Genomic DNA, 20,691 nt, shown 5'->3' with positions numbered 1-20,691 from the left:
CGATGAGTAAAGTTTTTGCTCAGTATTCAGCACAGTCATCTATGATCTGAGAGACTTCAGTTTGAGACCAAGTGTGGAGACCTCTTTCATAAGGTAGTTTATTCATGAACACTTACAATAACATTTTAATTTTCTAAAATTAAAAGTGTAATAAAAACAAAACAGGATTTTTAAGCCTCTTTCCACTTTTATTCAAATACAAATACAAATACAAATAATTTTGCTGCCTCAACAAACACAGACACAAATACAAATACTGAGCCCTCTGCACATCCCTAGTTACTGCATTACTCTAGATACATACACACACACACACACACACACACACACTAAACATGAGTTGGAAGGTTTGGTGTGAAGGTACAGTTATGTATCAAAGGCAGACATGACACTATCGCCCTCAAGTGGCCACGAGGCTGACTACCCTTTTTCACACAATGGTACACAACTATACTCTCACTGAGCACTTTATCAGGAACACATGTGCAATAGAATGCAATCCAGTACAAAAGTTATGCCATAAATTATATTGAAAAGTTTTCCTAATATTTTGTAGCATACATGAGGGTGGCAAAATATTAGGAACCCATGACAACCTCAATGATAAAGATCACCTTTCAGACAATGTCAACAAAAACTGACAATGTATAAACTTTGTAAATGTAGAATTTATGGCAGAGCTGTTGTATTGGACTGCATTACATTGCACAGGTGTTCCTAATAAAGTGCTCAGTGAGTGTAGATAGCCTTTTACTTTTTTCAGCTTTTGAGAAAGTGGTGTCTGGTGACTCAATCTGAGAAGGTGCATACCTGCATTGGGAATATAAACACTAAGACTGGAATGTGTTGCACATAATCCCCTCACAATCTCACATTTTCTTCAAAACCTAAAAAAAAAAAAGTCTATTTATTAACATGCAAACCATGATTCTTATTTATTTGGCCTGAACACTATATACACTAAGGCCAGGACTGCTCTGATGATATCCTGCCCTCTTCTTTCTTGTACGTCTTTGACAGGGTGAGTGCAAAGGTGGCAGGGTGCACTGATGTGCCAGATGGTGGCATTCTATGAATAATGCATCAATGCCTTCAGTCAGACAGGTCCAAGCTGATCTGAGGTTAGTTGAATGACACAGGTGGCTGCAGGGTGGTTCATGCTGAGCAGTGGGATGGACTACCCAGGGGTGAACTGGGCAGACCAGCTCTTTAACATGCAGTTGTCATGTCTGTCTCTACACTGCAGATACGGTACAACAGAATTTGAAGTATTTTATAGTCTAAAGCACAGACACAATCTGAACACCTCTAGTGCTCAGCTATGTAGCAATGCACACTTAAAGGCTGAAGACTGCAGTTGGCCTTTGAGGTTTTTACTGCAAGCAATTTATTTGGACAAGAAAATCAATGAGATCAGAAAATTAGACCAAAGGTAGCGCAAAAATGTATGATGAGTACAGTAAGTAGATCAGTCGAAATTGGCTGTCAAATTAGTTAGAGAATATTCGCTATTTACAGGAGGGGGTTGGGTGGGGGAATGTGCCTTTTCTCAACTCCAGGATTTTGTTTTCAAGTAACTTTTGTTAATGTGAGCATCAAAGGATAAGTTTTTAAAATCTAATAACGGTCGCCATGCCAACTAATATTATTCTGATCACTGCTGCCGCTGTTGTGTAGGTTACCGTTTATTTGGGAAAATGACAAGACAAAGTAAAACCCACTTGTCAAACTGAACACTGATACTGGACGTTTCCAGTGGTGTACCGGCTATTGGGTATACTGGGACAAATCCCGGTGGTCTGCCGCATCAGTGGGCTGTAAAAAGAATCCATAAAGTCAGGGTCCATGGCTGAATTTCTTTCCCAGTACACCACTGAACCTTTCCAAAAATTGTAATTCAAAATATCTACACATTGAATCTACAATAATTCTAAGGTAAGGTTTGCAGTTAGGCACCTAAAAGTTTTGGGAAACATCATTGTCATGGTCAAAAATCATGGCATCATAGAAGCCCGGTGTTGACATTGTCAACAGCTGCAGCTCAGGAACTGGTAGCAGCTGCAGATTGAGAACTGATGTCAGCTGCAGCACAGGAGCAGGCTGGACCTCAGTAGTGTCGTTAGGCAGAGGAGACTCTGTGGCGCTGAGGAACGGAGACTCCTTGGCGCTGGGGAGCAGAGATTCTGTGGAGCGGAGACTGTGGCACTAGCGGAGACTCTTTGGCGCTGGACTGCTGAGAGAGCTGGTGATGTCAGGAGCCATTTGGACCATGCCTCCTTTTGGAGACTCCACGGTACCCAGTGAAAATGGCAAGGCAAATCCCTTTATAGGGATGACTGCTGAACGTCATGGTGGCTCCTCAGTTCAGTGAATTGAAGTACAGTGAGCCTGAGTTGGATAGTCCTTGGATCACTACATGCTTCCCATCTATGGGGCCAACACAGTTTGGAAAGTCCCAGCACTGATGGAAGCTGTCTGTGATGGTCCTCCAGTCCTCTATGGGAATGGGCATGAACTCAACCACCAGGGACTCCCAGATTGCTGGAGCAACTTCTTTAATGATTTTGCCCACTGTGCTGTGACCTACATGGTAATTGAAGGCAATGGTCTGGAATGAATCATCAGATGTGAAATACTTGAAAATTCATGATAAAGCATATATGCTTTTTTTTTTTTTTTTTTAAATTCACTGTAACTTGTCGCTATGTATGTAGCCTATCAAAAATAGTAATGATGCTATTCAAAGAACCATAATTGATAAAGGCTGTAGAAGGGCATAAGCTATAGATTGTGTATTAGGTTAATTGTTACAGGGAGCTGTTATTTTTCCTCCTACAATGTAATAAAAAAATGAAATAATGAACATTTACTTTAACAAGTTTTTAGCAATTTCATATTTCAAAGAGCTTAATGGCCTATCACACACTCACTCACACACACACACACACACACACACACACACACACACACACACACACACACTAACACACACACACACACACTAACACACACACACACACACATCCAAATACATGCACAGAAGATACTGTAACTGTATACAGATATTTAATACATATCAGTGTTGTGTTAATGTTCATATTCTGTCATTGTGTACTGTCCAAATAGCAGGACTAATTGTACTTTTGATACAATTAGTGGGATGGACCCAAAAACCCCGGCAACGGCAGTGATATCTCTGACGGTAAAGCACCGCTATTGCAATGATCTTCTTCCTGTGATCCATAATGACAGAGGCTGTTCATGTAAACTCACCTATTTTATAACCAACTACCCCAATAAATAGTTTAGTAGGCTGATAAAACTGGGAAGACATGTAGTAGGCTACTAAAACCAAGAAGATATGTAGTAGAATTGGGAAAAAATCAACATGTGACATAATTGCATACAGCACACAGCACTGCCCACAACACTGCCCACTGGCCGGAGCGTTCAGGGGTTGTGTGTGTCCCAATGCGTCCTCGCCAGAGACTATGCAGACACACCGAATCGTTGCATGATAAACCCATCTTACAACTGTCCGGCTCCATCTCCTTGTAGCAGCAGTAGGATTTATCCCACTATTGTAACAATCACACACTGTACATGCAACAGGGCTCTCATCTTCTGAAATAGATTTTTGAAAAGATAAAAATTATCATGACACTCCAAAAAAAATAGCATTAAAATGTGAATTGCTATACAAAAGATAAAGACCTGTACCATCCAATGGTATTGTCCCCATTGATGGTGAGTCTGGAGGATGAGATGGACCCAAAAAACCCAGCGACGGAGGTGATATCTGATGGCTCATGTAAACTCACCTATTTTATACCCCGCCAAAAAGTTCTAATAAAACTGTCACATCAGGCATTTTAGTGCCGTTGAACAGGTCTTGTAGACCACAAACCGGACATTTTTTACCATCATGGTCATCCATGTCCAGTTTCAGAATGAATATGATCAGACAATTTGGGATTCTTTTGAAAGTTGCATCCAGTCTCGTTGCAAATCATTGATCTGAATTGGCCTTAACACATAAAATGATTCATTCTAGAATCTGATGACTTTTGTTTTGAACTGATGCACTAGTTTGCTCAAGGTTCTGCAGGGATCAGTAAACAAATGTTAGCTCTCATGATCCTTCTCTCTTTTGTTATTGGCGGAGGTCTGTCTGCACCTGTGCTGAGAAGGTAGGTCTTCATTACATCATTCCCACTAGCCAACTCATTGTACTGCCCATTGGTGTTACTTTTACTTTGTGACCTTCAGCAACACAATCCACCATCCATCTGTCATTTGGAGGAGCCACACAAGAACGTATGTTCTTTTTCTAAGAAAATACTGACTGTGTGTTTTGCATGGACATTTTGGCTGGGCATGGGGTTAAAAAAATCAATTCACTCTATTTAGACGTGTAAATTCTGCTTGCAAACTTGATTACTGAGATCTATGTGGCAATATAACTAGAGTTGGAATCAGGACTAATGGTTAGATGACCAGATGTGTTGTGATTTATTTATTACCAAGGGCCTGTTCTGGGAAGCAGATTTAACACACTCTTGCTGCTGAACAGCATTCACCTGTTACCTTCACTCTCATCTTTGTGGTTTATTATTAGTGTGAATGCTGTTTAGCAGCATTCTTCAGCTAGCTGAGCAGACATTTTATACAGGGGTGTCATCCTTTCATTTCTGTACCCCTCTGGTTTACAAATAACAATCCTGTCTAGAACCGCAGAAATTCTCACACTGCAGGGCGTCATGGTAGTTTAGGGGTTTTAGTCACTGACCATGTAATTGCAACGTCCTAAAGTTGCCTTGGTCATCCCTGCCGTTTTGACATGAACTTTGTGGCCTTCAGCAATATATTCAACCATTCATCTGTCATTCAGAGCCACATAAGAATGTTTGTATGTTCATTTTCCAGGAAAAGACTGACTGTGTGTTTTGCATTGACATTTATGGTGGGGCATGTGGGGGGAAACCAAAGTCCTAATGTTGTGTTAGTGTTGCCAAGAATGCAAAATAAGCAAAAAGAAAGCAAAACAGAGCAAAACAAAACAAAAACATCTGTATCTTAGCAACAGTTAACGACAAATATTATAATTCATGAGTTGTTATTTGTGTCTTCTGTGATTTACTAAGTAAATGAATATCCGCTACAGCACTTGTTATTAGAAGTTGAAACCTGGTTATCTTAATAAAGTGAAACAATTATTGATTTGCAGTGTTGTGGTACTGTGAATTTATTTTCATCTAGTGTTGTGTGTTCTTGCAGCAGAGCTGTTGATGGTACAGCAGAGTTAGAACTGCTCTTTGATCCCGGCCTCCTCAAACAGCATGTTAGCCTTACTGATGGTAAGACAGCCACACATCAGTTTATTGAGACTGCTTAGTAACTCATATTGTTAAATTACATGGTGCTTTTCCAATCATACAGTGTAGTTTTTTCAATTTTATGTAAATCAATATTTGTTCATTGGTTGTTTTAATGTAATTTTATTAGATTTTAATCTGATAGAAGGGTGTTCTATTGCTGTATTGTGGTTGTAATGTATTTTACTAGTAAACAGGAAACTTTGTTGAATATGTTCCATCCACCTGACTGTGTTAATGTGTTGCTGCAGATTACGGTGAGAAGCCCTGTCCTCCTCCTCTACTATCCAACACTGAAAATTCTTATAAACCTAACCTGGAGGATGAATACTACTAATACAAAGACAACTGATTCTGGTGCAAAACATTTGCAAATGCATGGAGGATCCCCTCCAGTGAGCACAGCATGTTAAAATTAAAACAGGAAAGAACAATCCTTACCTTTTGTTATTATTGTCTCATACATATTTTTCTTTTTATTGCTTTTTACTTTCAGTAAACTTTCACTTTAGAAGTTAAACTGTAGGCCCAGAACAATGGCTACAGAGGGAGATTGAGATGAGGCCAAACTTCCTTGGCTTCTTCATTTTAAAAGATGTCTCTTACACTTTTAAACAGCAGTAGTTGCTTGTGCTAATGGACCACTGAGTTGGGGTTGTGAACAGAAGACTCTTGAGCTGAGCAGAATTTTATACAGAGATGTTGTCTTTTCTTTTCTGCAGCCATCAACCTGCATCCCTCTGGTTGGCAAATGCCAGTCCTGTGTGATAGAAACACAGTAATGCACACACAGCAGGGTGTCATAGCTTTAGGGTTTCAGGCACTGACCATGTAACTGTAATATCCACAGCTGCCCCAGTCATTCTTCTCTTTCTACATTAGGGCAGAAATGCCCAATAAATACTTTAAAATGCATACACTGCAACATAACTTAAACAAGCCACATGCTTTACAGAAGGCCCTTTGTTACTTTATAAGTAAATCATACTCATTGAAGTAAAAGTTGTCATAATAAAAAAATATGAAATAGTATAAGTCAGTTAAGATTTATTTATATAGCACTTTTCAAAACTAAAGTTACAAAATGCTTCACATTAAAAGCAACAAGCAAACATGAAAGTAAGAACAATATTTATGTTTAGCATAGTTACAATACAGAAATAATAACAACAAAAAACCCCTTAAAAAACTGAACAGAAGAACAGCACTTTAGAAAAGCGAGGGAATATAAGTGGGTTTTGAGGAGCTTTTAAAAATCTCAACTGAGCTGGATAATCTGATAGTAAGAGGTAAACTATTCCAAAGTTTAGGGGCAAAGACTGGTTTATCCAATAGACACTGGTTAGCAAATCTGAGAGACTTTAAATTACAATAAGGACACAACAATTCCGAAATGTAATCAGGGGCTTCATCATGTAGAGTCTGATAAGCAATAATCAAAATTTACATTGATTCTAACTCTACTGGCAGCCAATGGAGAGAAGCCAACATTGGAGTAATTTGCTCCCTGTGCTTCGTCTTGATTAAAAGACGGGCTGCTGCATTGTGAACAATCTGTAGGCAAGCCAGAGCTCCTTGGCTGAGGTGATAATGTATTACAATAGTCTAGTCGTGAGGACACTAAAGCATGGATTAATTTCTCTGCACAAGTTTCTTAATCTGAACAGAGCAAAGAAACAGAGTCAAAAGTCAAAAGTGAAACATTAATTCTTAGAGTAGCGCTTTACATTAGAGGTTAAAGGTCCCTGTGACCGCTGCATTTAAATTAAAGAAGTTTTGAGACATGAGTATAAAACCGGGCCAAGAACAGACCCTTGAGGCACTCCAAGACATCAGTATCAGACATATTATTACTAACCATAGCAGAAAATTGTCTATTTGATAAATATGATATAAACCAGCTAAGAGCAGAACTAGATAGGCCAACCCACTGTTGTAGCCTGTCAATAAGGACTCCATGATCCGCTGTATTGAAACCTGAACTGAGATCTAACAACACTAAAATTGAGAAGTCTCCAGTCAACTTGTATTAAAGTGTCATTTAGCACCATCAGGAGAGCAGTCTTGTGCTGTGATTTTGATGAAAGCCAGACTGAAACTTCACAAAAATACAGTTGACTTCCAGATTCTCAATTAACTGTGTGGCAACCACTTTTTCTAAAATCTTTGAAATACCAGAGGTGAGGGATGAATTAAAAATGGTCAATTTAGCAGGGATGCAATCATAAGGACTGGAAGAAGGTCATATGTGACGCTGTCTCCATTAAGCTATTCATAGAGACGGGTGCAAACTGATGTAGTGTCACTCAATGGTTACATGGTGGGGCTACGTACAAATCTGTGGATGGAGCTGTGATTGATGTTCTGAGGATCTTGATCTTGTCAACAACAACAACAACAAAAAAATCTAAAAATTGTTTAGCATCAATACTAAAAGAGGGAGCTGCGGTAGGGGCATCAATAAGATCAGTAAAATAAGATGCTTCCGCTTCCTTCACTGAGGATTAAAAGAGGTTAAAGGATCAGCTGCTCCTGAGGCAGGTTGAACTTGAGCTGGTGCAGGAAGTGAATCCTCTGCTGGGCCTTTTTGATGACTGTGTTGACGCTGGACTCCCACTTCAGGTCCTGGGAGTCTCCCAGTGGGAGTTTGTAAATCCCAGAAACCTGAAGGTTTCCACAGTTGACACAATGCTATTGAGTATGATGAGGGGAGTGTTGGAGGGCTCCTCCTGACATTCAGTGTCACCTCCACAGTTTTGAGCGTGTTCAGCTCCAGGTTGTTGTGACTGCACCACAGGGCCAGCTGTTCAATCTCCCACCTGTATGCAGACTTATCACTGTCTTGAATGAGGCCATTAACTGTTGTGTCATCTGAAAATTTCAAGAGTTGAACAGATGGGTGTCATGGGGTGCAGTCGTTGGTGAGAAGACTGTTCAGGTGCTGGATGTGATTTTCCCCAGCCTGACCTGCTGCTACCTGTCTGTCAGTAAGTTTGTGATCCACTAACAGAGTGAGTTGGGTAAGTTTAAAGAGGAGGACTGCTGAGACAATGGTGTTGTACACCGAACTAAAGTCCAAAAACAGGATCCTTGCCTACATTCCTGGGGAGTTGAGGTATTGCAGGATGTAGCGCAGTCCCATGTTGACTGCATCAACCACTTACCTGTTTGCCTGGTAGGCAAACTGCAGAGGGACAGCAGAGGGTCTGTGGTGTTCTTCAAGTGGGTCAGCACGAGTCTGTCAAAGGTCTTCATGACCACAGATGTCAGGGTGACGGGTCTGTAGTAATTCAGTCTTGCGATGGAGGCTTTCTCTGGGACCAGGATGATTGTGGAGCATTTGAAGCAGAAGGGGAGTCTCTATATGAGGAGTGCATATTTTCCATAACACTGTGACATCTGTACACCAACCTACATTTATGTATAAGCAGTTGCTGCCCTGTTAACTCTTAACTCTCTTAATTACATGGGCCACTCACTGGAGTTTGAAGCCCGGTAGATGTAGAATATTGTCGGGGCGGACTCACCGAGCCAGGTTTCAGTGAAACACAGAGCAGCAACTCAGGGTTTGTTGAAGAAAGGCTGCTAGTGAGCAGGTCAGGTTCACAGAGTAAATTACTGCAGTAACTGACCCAGGGTCAAAGTGGTTTCTGGAACTGAAAACTCAGAGTTTCCCTCATCGCCGGGTTAACAAACTCAGTTATTAAAAAAGTTATTATAAACTCACTTATTGGGCACAAAAGATTTGTTTATATAACTGGTGGGAATGTTGCCCAACACTATGAAAACTGAATGAGGAATTAGAAAATAGGTCTTTGTGAGGGAATCAATGCCAGGTCCTCACAAGTACAGTGATACAAATGTGTGTGTGTGTATATATCTGCAAGTGTGCTCATGCTTTGATTCCAACATAATAATGACAGGACACCATGGGATCTGCATTAAAGTTTTTAAATAAAGAATAATTCACACTAAAAAAATCCAGAATAAAGAGAAATTTCACATACTACATGTTAAATCAATACAATGTATTATCTGCAATTAGATATTAAATTATTTATTTATTTATATATGGCATGTCTGTACACCCTATGTATAGGCCCCACTGCAGTACATGTTCTCCTGTCTGGCTGATTGGCTCTTGACAAGGGAACTCATAAAAGTCAGTGTTGATCTCTTGATGCAAACACGATGGCTTTGATCAGCAGATAACTCGGTCGTTGTTTTTTCTTTTTTTGGAAAGGAACAAACGGGGGGACTGATGAGGTGGCTGAACTGAATTTCCACATCCTTCATTAATTAATCTTTCTCTTACAAACATTCTATCTTCTGTTAAATATAGATCACATAAAATTATCTGTTACAAATTAGTGTTAGCGATAAATGATGTAGGAAGTCAGCTTTTTTACCACTGCAGAACTGTGCTGTGCCTGTACTGGACTGGATTATTAAAAAAGCAATCCATCAGTTTTCTGTTATGATCAGAGGGCCCATGTTCAGAACCAACCTTATTTCAATCTGGTGGTCACATCAAGTGCATTTTAACAATCACAGAGATCCATTTAAAACAACATGTGTAGCATCAACAGCATCAGTTTGTACTCTGCTGACAACTCATTAGAGGAAGTAAAACTTCTCTGTAAAGCTGTACTCTGAAGCAAAATGGTCAGACCAGGAGTCATCAAGAAAACAGCTACCAAGTCAGTAGTTTGTGAATTGTACAAGTCAAGTCAGAAGTTTGTCAGCGAACTGCAAGTCAAGATGGTCTTTCAGGCCTCACAGAATTTTAAAACATTTTCCTCTCAAACTATGTTAATAGTATTTTTACATAGTTGTCCATACTCCTTACAATGTATTGGCTGAATAATTAGATATTTACGTATTGCTATCATTGTTGGGCAAGTTACTTGAAAACTGTAATTAATTACTGATTACATTTTACCACACTTATTACTCAGCATCAAAAGTAACACATTATATTACTTGTTACTTTACTTTCGTTACTCAGCTGTCAGGTCTGACCAAATTGCCTTTAAACAACTCAAAATCCTCCACATCCACACACTGCATCTTTCATGTTTAACACATGTAGGCACAAGCAGGCAGGAGACAGTTGGGAAGGATTTACAGACCATCCAACAGCTAGCGTTAGTGTAGCCGCAGTGACTGCACACAACACTCCAGAAGTCCCGACCTCAGCTGCACGATTCATACACCCTCCAATTCTGAACTTAACTAGTGTCAGGTGACTCCTGAATGTAGACGAACCATTACTGGGATTAGTTACTGTAACATCATTACTGAATTTCAAATTGTAATCCCTTACACTACTCATTACTGAAAAATGAAATTATATTACTGTGACACATTACAAAGTAATGTATTACTGCCCAACACTGGTTGCTATGTCCGGCCTGCCTGTCACTGTTGTCCAGTCAAAACTTGGAACTTGAATGTTTTTGCTTTCAAGTGTGAAGTCAAGTCTTAAGGGAGTCAAATCTCTGGTAAGTCAGGTCCGCATTTTTGTGACTTGAGTCCAAATCTGAAGTCTTGAATCTCATTAGCAAGGCTGACTTGTTAACTAGCTGGAGCTTCTTTGCTTCCAAATTCAACATGCATCATTTCCAGAATGGTCTTTGCACACCACATACCACCACAGATGTAAGAAAACTGGATATTTTTGGTCAATAGTACATGTGCACGTGACCTCCTATGTATTTTTATCCTGTTCTTAAATGTTTTTGTTTTTGGTGGATTTTAAACTTCAGTTTTGTCTCTTGAAGTTGAGCATAATTTCCTTGTACCCTGCTTGTTCTTGAGAGGAAAAACTGGACTGAATTGCAACAGCACAGGTACAGTACAGCACATTTAATGCAGTGGGAAAAAAAGCCCAAGTCACATCAAAGATACTCCTACATCACATCATTTGCATTCAAACCCTTAAACTCAACACACACTCAATGGCAATCCCTTAAAATGTTGTGATAATGTTCACTGAGGAAGGTCACAATGATCTGATGAAAAAGAGGCACTACTAGTAAAAATCTGAAGACACCAGTTTTGTTTTTGCTCCCTTGTCAGCACCTGTACCTACTGTACCGAGGATCACCCTTATTATCTTTTCACCGCCCCACTGAGCATTTCATATTTCTGATGAGGAGCAAGTCTCTAGAACGCCACACAGAGGAATTTCTTGTCTTCTACCACCAAAGCAACAGCCTAATACAGATGTTTTTTTTTCTTTTTTCCTGGTGTTAAACATCTTGGTAATTGATTTCATACCTAGTTGGAACACACAGTAAAGAAGCGCAGTGTGTCTGGAGTCAGGCCAGGAATTAAGGACTAAGGCTTTATTGGGCAAGTGGTGAGGGCTGTTAGCACTACAGTACCGATAGAAGCCGCTACAAGGTTTGAAAGGAAAATATCCACTCACATAAACCCGAACACTGATTTTTTTTTATCAACATGTGATGCTCAGTGCATTCTAGGAGTTTAAAGCTTCCTAAAATTCAGTGTTGAATTTTTTTTGTTGATCCTGCCTTGTATACTCCTACCTCACTTAATTACCTATATTTCCCAGAATGCCCTTCAACCCAGAGAAAACCAATGGATCCGCTAGCATGCTAGCTGTTTTGTTGTTGCTTTGGTCTCCATTTTTCTTCTTCTCCCTGTTTGAATGTGGAACGCTGGTGCAAAAATGGTGGCTCTAGAAAGAAGCCATCGCTCAATTACTTTAAAGATCTCTACACATGATCGGCAACGGAACCACTTTGTATCTGCCTTAACTACTGTTTACCAATGGAGAAAGAAAAACTTTGGGAACTTGCAGCTATGCTACCTTGGGCACTGCTTAGACACCTTGACATCAGTTTCAACTTTGATCTTGTTTGAAAGCGACCAGTAAGGGAAGAAAAAAGGTTTCATATATCCAAACCCTTTTTGATCATTGGCTTATTACCAGTTTTTTCTTCTTTTGTGTTAACTGAAATAAATATTTGCTTGACTTGTTTGTCAAATTTCCCAGCACTTTTCAGTGCACTCAGCTCATACTGCTGATCATGTGTAGAGAGCTTCAATGGCAATATGAGCTGATGCTTGGCCATTGATGTTCCAGATGACTATGGCATTTTCTGCTGTCAAACTGTTACAGCTGGATTTGACAACAAAGGCTTGGCCTTGCACACCAAAAGTCTAAAAAAGGCCCAAAAATGCAAAGAACATCACTTATAGCTGGTTTTATAACAGTGTTTTACGTTCATCACCACTGAACGATGTGGATATTTCACCTTCATATCATTTGTGCTAAAAGGATAAAATTTGTTGTTACTACATGGAGTTGTTTCATTTAGTGTACATTTTCAATGTGAGGATGTTATTTTGTAAATATACACCTCCCTTATGCTCAGACCCTGAATATTTAAGGTCACAGCAAACTCACCATGTGTTAATTTTTCCAAACCTGAGCTGACTATCACGCTCTTTTGTCAAGTGCGAGTACAAGGTAGTGCAGTCCAGTACGGCTCCAGGGCTTTCAGTGTCCACCTGCTGAGACAATGCTACAGGCTAACTAGCGCTGCCAAGGCTGCGGTGATACAGCTGGTTTGTGCTTTCCATGGACAGCCTGTGATCACCACCTCATCACGACGCCATTTTGCATATTTTCTTTTCTCAAAACGCTCCTCCTTTGGCTCATTTTCATATCTTCCCCTGTCCACTGTTCCAATTCTTGATGCTTCTTTTCCTGGTTGTTTGTCAGATGTGTTATTTTTTATTTACTTTTTTTTTTTAGATATGTCTGTCCTTCATGCAACATTATGTTATGATACAGTGTGCTGTACAGGGCTGTGGTTGAAGGCAGGGCTAGGCTATTCCAAGTAGATGTCTTCTGTAGGACACGAGAACTCCACAAACTCTTTATAGTACAACTGGAAGGCTTTCCTGTAAGACAAATACAAGTATATCAGTCATTACTTAAAAGTAGGACGTAACACAGATTTTGTTATAGTGCCCAATTGTGAGCCAAAGTCCTACACATCTTCCAGGTTATCCTCTAACTCACTAGCTCATATTTGTCAATGTATTTTCTCGCACAGTCTCATTAAAAAGCTGAAACATGATACTAGCATTTTCTGTTCAAGTTCTACTGCTGCACTGGACAATAGCACTTGAGCAGTTCACCATTTCAACCAAAAATTCTGTTAGCATTCACCAACTATACATCTTAATGATTGGCGCGCTACCAAAACCTCATGAAAGAAAACGAGGCTTGTGAAACCGAGGCTCTCAATAGTTGAGGATAAAATAAAGTTTTTTCAAAATAAGAATTTTTGCAAATTAAGAACTACGTATGAACCCAAATATAATGAGTTGACACTTATCAACTAATCCAATTTAACACTGTTTTCAGTTTTTTCTTATAATCTGTAAATTGCACCACCCTCTCTGTCAAATGTCCTAAAAAATAAGCATTAAATACCTGCAAATACATAGGAAATTAGCACAAAATTAAAGGACCTGTAAAATAAAGTGAAAGTACTTTTTGTTTGACAGCAAGAATAAATCAGTGATCAGGATGTACCAGACCAGCTGATTATAATTAAATCAATGTTAAAGCCTGACTGGAGCATCCCTAAACAAGAGTAAGCATCTGATTAACTAAATGCACAAATGCCCTTAAATTACACAATAATTTATATCTAGTAAGCAGAAAATCAAACTCACCCTACTGACTCCGCAAGAGGCTTGGTGGAGTTCTCAGACACAAATACATGGCAGGCAAATCTCTGGTCTGCCGGATGCTTTGTAATGAAACCAAAATACCTGCAGAGAAGACAGATAAGGGTCTCAAAAAAGAACATTCAGTACGGGAATCACATTTATTTGTTGAATACTTAGTTCTGATTGTCTGCTATGTTTGAATAGCAAACTGCTGTTTTACATTTAATCACTTTGCAGTTATGCAAAGGCAAGAGGTCATGTCTACATTTGAAGTCTGGTACATTTGTCGATTTCTAATGACATCTTGTGGTTATTTATTGCCTAGTTTTTGCACTAGCAGAGAGTTTTTTGACAGAATTTCTTTTATTCTAGTTAGACAGTACAAAAAATTGACTTCAGGCTAATTTTCCAGATCTGATGTATTTATTTTTTTGACTCAGAAATCCCTGATCAAAAAAAATGCTTTGAACATAGTGACTTTACTTACTTGCTGTTTTTGGGATGATAACCACAGAAGGAGACGTTCTTTAACTGGAAGAAGTGACTGCACTCGTTACTCTGTGAACACAAATAGGTAAAGACACAAAGACAGAGGCAGAATAAATATCTTACATTAACATTGATGTGGCTGTTTGCTCTACAGTTACTAGAGGTGACAATGTTACTCTTATCAAAATTATACAAAATACACATTTATTATTTGCCCCACCATATGTCTCTATGAATTTTAATGAATTACATACACTATGTCATATCTATCACATATTACAAGTAAAAGTATTAAATTATTGGCAGCACAGTGTAGAAGTATCATGAGTAAAATATTGTATTATTGGCTTATCACTGATGCATTAAGCTCTAAGCTGCACTTTAATGTTGTAGCTTGTCCATGTAGTGGTACATCAAACTACTACAGTATATGACTACAAAGTATAATAATACACATATGATTTACTTTTAGGTAGTGTGATTAGGTAAAAAGACGACAAGATATTCATTTGGGACATTTTGTATGAGCACTTTTACTCTAGTGAGGTGAAATTTATTTGGAATAATTACTTTACTTTTTATTTATCAAAACAAGTTACACTGATATTTGTAACACTCAGGAGTTCGTGTTCATTATATGTAAGGAAATTATAGCCTATATGAATTATAGTTTGATAAAAACTCAAATTATGAACATATTTCCTCATTCCCCCTCCTGACAGAGTAAAGGTTTATGTGAAATATAATTTAAGCAAAAGTCAAAAATCTCAGTTTGCTGTTTGGTCAGGTCTGTTCACATTAACCACAGACATAAATAAGTCAATTTTTGGTTTTATTGGCCCTTAGATGATCATTTAATAGGTTTTCTTTTTAGTAGGATGCCTACTGGATGATTAAAAAAAAGTTCGGGAGAAAGAAGTTTTTTGTTTGCAATGTAATATTCTTTGTAGACAGTTCATTCTTACAAATATTGCTTCATTGCAGTGGTATATTTGGTGTTTTATATGCCCATGTGGAGTTGGATTTTTAGGTTTATCATATTTTCAATGCAAAATCTTCATCTGTAAGGTAACTAGTCAACTACAGCCATCAAATAAATGTTGTGGAGAAAAATTTTAAATCTTTAATAAAGTTGCACAATTCAGAAATACTACAGTAAAAGTATGTTAAGACTTTCCATGTCTGTTTAAAATGTCTTTCCCGTAAGAAAACATGACATGTTTGCCTGCAGTATCTATCTTCAGCCACATGGGGGCAACATGCCTCAACTGTTGTTGATGTGATTCTAGTTTCAGGATGAACCTTTATGTGTCAAGAATCCATGACGTTGCAAAAAATGAAAGACAAAGAGACAGCAAGCCAGTCTTACTCTGTCACAGGCGTAGTAATCCTCCTGAACTGCGAGCTTGATGCCTTTCACACTGATCTCCAGGATGCACGAAGACGGCGGGTTGTACTTGACTGTCATCCTTCTGTTGGTGGCAATCTGGAAAACAAAAGTAAAAATACTCTCAAAAGGAGACTTTTAACCTGCAACCCAATTCTACATACAGTTTATAAGATGATAATGCAAAATTAACTGCATAACTGCAACAGTCAAACAACAATTTTGTAAAGCTCCTGTCAATTTAAAGTTTATAAATGTAATATAAAGCTAGTTTTATACTCTTTATCTCATGATTTATAATCTTAGTCCATTTGCACCTCTGTGTTATTTTTACATGATGCAGCATCTTTCATCTGTATTCTACCAGCTGTTTCTGGGACAATAGTTGATGTAAGATGTGGCATTTAATCAGGGCTGCAACTAACAATAATTTTCTCAATTACTGGTGAAAATGGTGAAAAAATGACTATTTCTTAAAGGCCATGGTGATGTCTTCAATTTGCTTGTTTTGGCTGGCTGACTGTCCAAAACCTTAAGATGTTAAATTCATTGTCATATAAGACAAAGAAAAACAGCAAATCATCACATATGAGAAGCTGGAACCAGAAAACATTTTTGCTTGAAAAATCACTGAAACGATTATCTGATTATCAAAATATTGGCCAATTCATTTTCTGTTGACGGACTAATCAGTCATTGCAACTCTACATTTAATGTTGTTTTACTGCAGTAGTCAAAATGCTTTACACATGCGAACATACACAAACATGCATAATACAGATCCCATACCTTCTGCATAGCTGCACACAGAACGTCGTTTCCTTTGTGGTAGGGCACTTGGACTGAGCCCAGGAACTTCAGACGGTATCTGTCCATCCATTCACTGCTCTTCACTGCATAGGGATGAAAATAAAGCATATAAGAGCCATTAACCCACGGAAGAAACGATAATCAAGGGCAACAAACAACAAAACATAGAAAAGGTGGCAGTAATTTATCAGGAGCAAATCTGGGTGAGATTTTAGTAGCTTCCCTAAATAGACAAAAATAATTTTTGATTTCCACTGCAACAAAAGAGCAATAATACATCTGTTGGGGGTTGATTGGGTTGTTGATCAACACCAGTGACTCAGTGCTTGATCAGTTTTTACCTCCCCACGATGACTTTATCTACACAAGCAATCTAACCGTGCATTTGTTAGTATTTTTACCACTGTGACCAACTGCCTAAACTAGACAGAGAGCAGTTTCACCAGGAGGATGTAATTCCACCTGGAGTTTACATTATCCCCCAGCATCACAGCCCTCTTTGTATATTATCCCTCACTGGCTTCCCACCCATGAACAAGGCCACATTTCTTTGTTGAAGCACACAACAAAGCCAGGGGAAGAACCTGAGCACCAGGTTCATTTGGAAGCATTTCCCTTCCCCTGTTCCCTGTTTACTCATTTTAGCAGATGCATCTAAACACATTTTAATGAGGAAACAGATCTTCAACAGAACCTCCCTCAACTGGCTCCCTGTAGCTTATTTGCTGCTGCTTCTGAAATGTTATATCTTTCACTCCAGCATGACTTCTGCCTCTTTAAGAAAAAAAGAACATGCATATAAATAAGTTCTAAATTTAGATTGCTTGCAGCAACACTGACATGATGTCACTTAATGAAGCGTCACTGTACTGCAGGTGTTAGTAATTAATTTAATGATGGCTGAATTCCATGTAGCTGCTTCAGTTTCAGAGTCCTGGCATTGTGCATGTTGACTCACTATCACACTGTCATAGCTTACTGGGGCACTTAAATACAACAGAGCCATCTGTAATGTTATTATTAACACTTTTTACTACTATGACAAGTCAAAATGTCTGCTGTGAAAAATTACTTCTTAACAAGATGCTTCTAAGCTAGTGTGATGTGGTAGTTTACTTGTGTCTATTCTGAAATGTTTATGTGATGTTTTGTCAGTTTTATGCCACTGTAACTCAAGAGGATAGAACTCTCTTAATAAGCTTAATTCATTACTACAATTTGATTAGGAACTGCACAAAAACGTTAGAAAATTTATTTTACAAAGTTGGCACTTGTGCAGTTTCAGTCAGTGTACATTCAGTATGCAGTCAGCCTTCTATAATTAATACTCCTCATGGTGTTAGTACCTTTGTAGCTCTCCTCTGTCTCCTTTGTCACCTCTATAGCGTAATAAGCTGGGAAGATCCCCCGGGCACCAGTTCGCATGTTGTAGCCCTCGTACCAGTAATCCTCCGCCTGGACCTCCACCAGCAACGGATCATCCACCTCCAGCTCCAACTCATCGTCGTGTCGGGGGACAAACCTGTAGAAACAGATGTAGTTATGCTGAGGATCTGAGGGATCTCACAGGTGTTTTATGAGCTGGATGACAATGTTACAGAGTCTCTGCATTACCAACATGTCTAAAATGGAGAGGTCTGTCTGTCTGGACATATGATTTTTTTAAAGGGGACATATCATGCTTTGTGTTATTTTTATACTATTATGATGTTGGATGTCCATGTTAAACATGGGCAAAAGTACAAAGCTTGAAATGAGTATATGTAAAAATGCTGCCTCCAAGTCAAAAACCCAGGCGTCAGCCTGCTCTGAACACTTTATTTGCAATGCTACCTCTATTTCCTCCTCATCATGACATCAGACTGTTTGCACATGCCCACAAATGACTGTCCGTTGCATAGCCTTTGTTGTTGTTGCAAAGGTTGTTCCGTGGGCTGTTTGCATTGTCCACTTGCATATTTTGGGTCAGATTTGATATCCTACTGTTTGTTTATGTGGCCTCCTGTGCAGCTGGAAGTCTGCTGCGGAGCAGCTTCAAGAAGCTGGCCTATCAGAATGGAGTGGGCTCATCGGGAGGGGGGCCTTAAAGAGACAGGAGCTAAAAAGGCCTGTAACAGCCAGAGACTGAGCTGAGGGGCTGCATGAAGAGCCAGTTTAAGATAAATATGTGTATTATTTGTCCCCTTTAAAGGACTACTTATTTGAAAAGAAGCCTATATTTTGAGTATCAAGCCCAAGCCCTGTAGGCTTGAAATGTGGCTCTGAAAAATTTGCTGATTCACAGTTACAATAGATTCCCATGGCAAGCATAGAAAATAAGCCTTTTTATCTAACAAGGTTTGAAATGGTTTTGTAAGTCAAAGAGTCAGAGTTTCAACTTCAAAAAAGTAACTCAGCTTAAGGTAAAACAAAGTACTGAACAATGATATAACCTAACTAAAGCTACATCCACACTAATATGTTTTACGACCAAAGACCGCGGCAGGAACGATCTCCAGCCACATGAGAATTTTAGCACCGTTTCAGAATAAATCTCCATCCTTACAAACATGCCTGAAAATGCATATAAATGACCATTCACATCCACTGGGCATGTGCGTGCCGATATAAACAAGAAACAGATTGTCCACTCTGCGGTTGGTTGCTTAGTTGCAGAAAATACAATGGAGGAAGAACAGCAATGGCGAAAAGTAAGACCAGAGATTTCTTTGCCAGGTGAGGACGTTTTAAAATGAAAACGTATTAGTGTGGACAGGGCCTAACTATCCCAATGTTGGCTAGTCAGATGTGATGTTAACAGCTACACTGCACTACAGAGATAAACTGCGTGACATTATATGCATTGGAATCTGTAGGAACACTGTAATAAGGCCCCGGCTTTCTGCTAACCATGCATAATGTGCCGCACCATCACATGGTCTGTCAGTGAGATGCTGCTGTTCACATGACTGCATTGCTGTTGTTTTTGCCTCCCTCCCCTATGCATATATCAGCCTGAGGTCTTCAACAGCAGCTGTAACTCCACACTGCCGACTGGAGTGTGACTGTTACTGAGGAAACATGCAGAAGTGGAGAGTTTTCTGCTCTAACAACTGCACTGCTGATCATAACCAGACATTGTAGATGAGCATGTTAAAGGAAAAGTCCAATTTTTTGACTATATGGCTGTCGATACTGTAGTTCCTCTCGCCATTATTTTGCCAGATCAAACCAGTTTAACCCTCTGAACTCTCAGTTATTGCCAGCAATACGGAGCAACATATTCTTGAATTTATATAAGTGAATTATTGCTAATGACATATTAAAACAAAATCTTTCTTAACCACATTTCCTCATGAAATTTCACATCAAAGCAGAGGCGTTATTAGACATTATTTGCACAGTGAAAAATCAGTGCTGTGTGTAAAATCATGTGTCCAGCTGAGACAAAAATGAAGTTTGATTATAATTTTGGCAGTATATGACTTATATAATAATCTAAAAATTGTTGATTTCAGCAAGAAAAAAAAAGCTAAGCTTACACTAATTTTGAGTTGAAATACAAAGAAGAAATATTTGTTTGCATTAAGTGTAAAAACTGCTTTCAGTTGGTAACCAAAGGCAAAATTCAGTCATGGTTAGAATGTAAAAATTCAACTCAGTGGAAAAATTCCAGTTTATTACAACTTGGATCTTATTTTAACAGTTTTGGCCATTTTGGTTATGCTATCCTTTATGATAACATTGTATTCACAGTTAATTGTTGAGATCTGGGAATGCAGCAACATGGCTAAAAAGAAGTCTGACAGAGCAAGAAACAGTCAGACGATCAGGTGTGTTGTAAACGAACCCCCAGATTAGCTTCTGACAGAGGAAACAAAGGCAGACTGTAAAATTAACAAACAAACTTCCTGGTTCAACTCGGACGTACTG

General features: G+C 38.9%; 1 protein-coding gene across 2 annotated transcripts in view; it reads right to left on the bottom strand.

The window, feature by feature from the left end:
* Positions 1–9,310: 9,310 nt before the first annotated feature.
* LOC122985134 (C-Jun-amino-terminal kinase-interacting protein 1-like) overlaps positions 9,311–20,691 on the bottom strand; it is a 56,225-nt gene continuing 44,844 nt past the window's right edge. For both annotated transcript variants that reach the window (XM_044355531.1, XM_044355540.1), the window contains exons 7-12: positions 18,126–18,301; positions 16,759–16,862; positions 15,952–16,068; positions 14,581–14,651; positions 14,097–14,195; positions 9,311–13,313 (exon numbers count right to left, since the gene is read on the bottom strand). In XM_044355531.1, coding sequence (XP_044211466.1) covers positions 13,241–13,313; positions 14,097–14,195; positions 14,581–14,651; positions 15,952–16,068; positions 16,759–16,862; positions 18,126–18,301 — 640 coding nt within the window. In that variant the 3' untranslated portion in view covers positions 9,311–13,240. The remainder of the gene's footprint in view (positions 13,314–14,096; positions 14,196–14,580; positions 14,652–15,951; positions 16,069–16,758; positions 16,863–18,125; positions 18,302–20,691) is intronic.

Source organism: Thunnus albacares, chromosome 1, assembly GCF_914725855.1.
Source record: "Thunnus albacares chromosome 1, fThuAlb1.1, whole genome shotgun sequence".
Taxonomy (NCBI): Eukaryota; Metazoa; Chordata; class Actinopteri; order Scombriformes; family Scombridae; genus Thunnus; species Thunnus albacares.
The sequence above is the reverse complement of the archived record's forward strand: the minus strand, read 5'-3'. Positions and strand labels throughout refer to the sequence as shown.